At 62.1% G+C, this 2,246-nt stretch overlaps 1 protein-coding gene across 1 annotated transcript in view; it reads right to left on the minus strand.

The window, feature by feature from the left end:
• Window positions 1-347: 347 nt before the first annotated feature.
• The window catches only part of EXTL1 (exostosin-like glycosyltransferase 1), a 13,097-nt gene continuing 11,198 nt past the window's right edge, over window positions 348-2,246 (minus strand). The window contains exons 10-12 of the mRNA XM_005875262.2: window positions 2,020-2,180; window positions 774-945; window positions 348-599 (exon numbers count right to left, since the gene is read on the minus strand). Of these exons, the coding sequence (XP_005875324.1) occupies window positions 435-599; window positions 774-945; window positions 2,020-2,180 (498 nt within the window). The 3' untranslated portion in view covers window positions 348-434. The remainder of the gene's footprint in view (window positions 600-773; window positions 946-2,019; window positions 2,181-2,246) is intronic.

Below are 2,246 nucleotides of genomic sequence, written 5' to 3' on the forward strand. Positions count from 1 at the left end.
CCTGCAAGGCCAGAGAGAGGAGGACACGACCGGGGCGTCCAGACCGTCCAGGGCCTGGCGGTGTACGCGGCAAGGAACACCGGGCTGTGAACGCGCAGAGGAGACCAACCGATCCGGAGAGGGGATGGGGGTCGGGCAAACCCCGGGGGAGGCGAGGATTTGAAGATAAGACGTCAGCTCGGCAGAGGAGCCTGCCGGGCAAAGGCACCAAAACAAGCTAATGCCTTGCACCTGAGAACCTGGCTGCCGGCTGGAGGGTGGACCGAGGTACCGCCCCCGGCTCTATGATAGGCCAATCGGGGTCTGACGTTTGGCCACTGGGCGCCCTGATTGGGTCCCTGGATGTCTCCAGGGAGGGGACACCTGAGCCGAGCCGCCCCCTCCGAGCAGACTCGGCGCTGGGGGTGGTCAGGGCGGGGTCCGGTGCGCCCTCCTTAGGGCTTCTCCAGGCCTCGGTACTTCTTGCGCAGCACCGACACCGGGTCCTTAAAGAGCACTGGGTCCAGACGGAGGCGAGAGGACACCAGGGGCATGTGGCCGAACCCCGCCGCCACCCGGTCGATGCAGTCCCGGGCTGCGGGCCCCAGGCCCCCAGGCACCTAAGGTGGGGAGGAGAAATGCGTCGGAGTTTCCCGTCCTTCCGGACCCAGTCTCCCCCCGCACCCCACACCCCGCAACCCGCACCCCGCAGCAGAAAGAGTTCGTGTTGGCCGGTGAGACGGAGCCCTCCCTCCCGTCTCCCCCCGGCGCCGACCGGCCCCCTCCATCCTCACCCGCGATGGGCTGGCGTCCTCGTGCCGCCTCCGATAGGGCACCTTGATGGGGGGCAGCTTGGTGGCTGCTGCCACCAGGAAGTTCATCAGGACGTCCACACAGGGGGGTGCGGCCTCCGCCAGGCGCCTCAGAGCCGTGGGCAGGGAGTGGGTGAAGAGGGTGTGGTAGTACCTGGGCGCGGGGGGGGGCAGGGAGAGGCTGGAGCCGCGGCCACCGCCCCGATTCTGTGTTCCCCGTCCTGACGTCACTCTCTCTTTGACCCCAGTCCCCCAGCCTCTGGCTAAACCCCCGCTCCCTTCCCCGAGCCCTGGCCCCTGCAGAGGGCCCCGCCCCCAGTACCAGCCGCTCTCCACTGTTCTGTGCTCTGGGGCTGGTCTGCAGCCAGTGGTGTATGTAGTTCCTGCCCCTCCCTCCCAGCTCCCTGGGCCCCCACCCCAGGAATGAACTCAGCCTAATTGGGGGGGGGGGGGTTCAGCTAATTCCAAGGCCATCAAACATGGCAGCCCAAAGCCAGCTTCTGGAAGGATGTGGACTAACTAGGCTAAGGCGGCTCCAGATGAGCCCTCCCACCGTCCCGGGACCTACCGGCCCTACAGACATTAGGAGTATTCTTCACTTCCTGAGAATCCCCCGCAAGACGTTCCATGTTCGGTTTAAACACGTGTCAGGAACTCCTCTAAAGAAGCCCTTCCGAGTTCAGTCCCTGCCCCAAGACTGAGTGCCAGTGCAGTTCCCCAGCTCATCACACACACTTGGTAAAAAATTTATTAAAATTTCTTTGATCATGTGGTTATCACAGCAGCCCTGTGAGGTGAATACATTATAGAGATGAGGAAGCTGAACCTCAAGAGAGGTGAGGGGACCCTGGCCCGTTTGGCTCAGTGGATAGAGCGTCGCCCTGCGGACTGAAGGGTCCTGGGTTTGATTCCAGTCAAGGGCACATGCCTGGGCTGCAAACTCCATCCCCAGAGGCGGGTGTGCAGGAGGCAGGCAATCAATGATGCTCTCTCATCACTGATGTTTCTATCTCTCTCCCTCTCCCTTCCTGTCTGAAATCAATAAAAATATATTTTAAAAAGAGAGAGAGATGTGAAGAGACTCGCCCATCACGCAGCTGGGACATGGCAGATCTGGGCCTTGAACCTGGATCCCTGGGCTCCAGGCTGACTGCTGTGTTCACTCCCATGCCCCCCTGCTCCTGGTGTAAAGAGCCTCTGATCCCGGTGCCTGGGCTACCGCCTGTACCTGTGGTAGAAGGCCGCCGAGGTGAGGACCATGGAGAATTCGTTGGCCCTCTCAGTGGTATAGCCCCAGCGCCCCTGGGCCTCATCCCAGAAGTGGCTCCATGTCAGAAAGCCCACCATCCGCTCCGGGAAGCTCTGCCACACCACGAAAGCAAAGTCCACCTGGGAGATAGGTGAGTGAAGTGTGAGCAGGAACATCCAGAGAGATGGAGGCAAAGCCAGCCTGGC

This window comes from Myotis brandtii, unplaced genomic scaffold (assembly GCF_000412655.1).
Source record: "Myotis brandtii unplaced genomic scaffold, ASM41265v1 scaffold456, whole genome shotgun sequence".
Taxonomy (NCBI): Eukaryota; Metazoa; Chordata; class Mammalia; order Chiroptera; family Vespertilionidae; genus Myotis; species Myotis brandtii.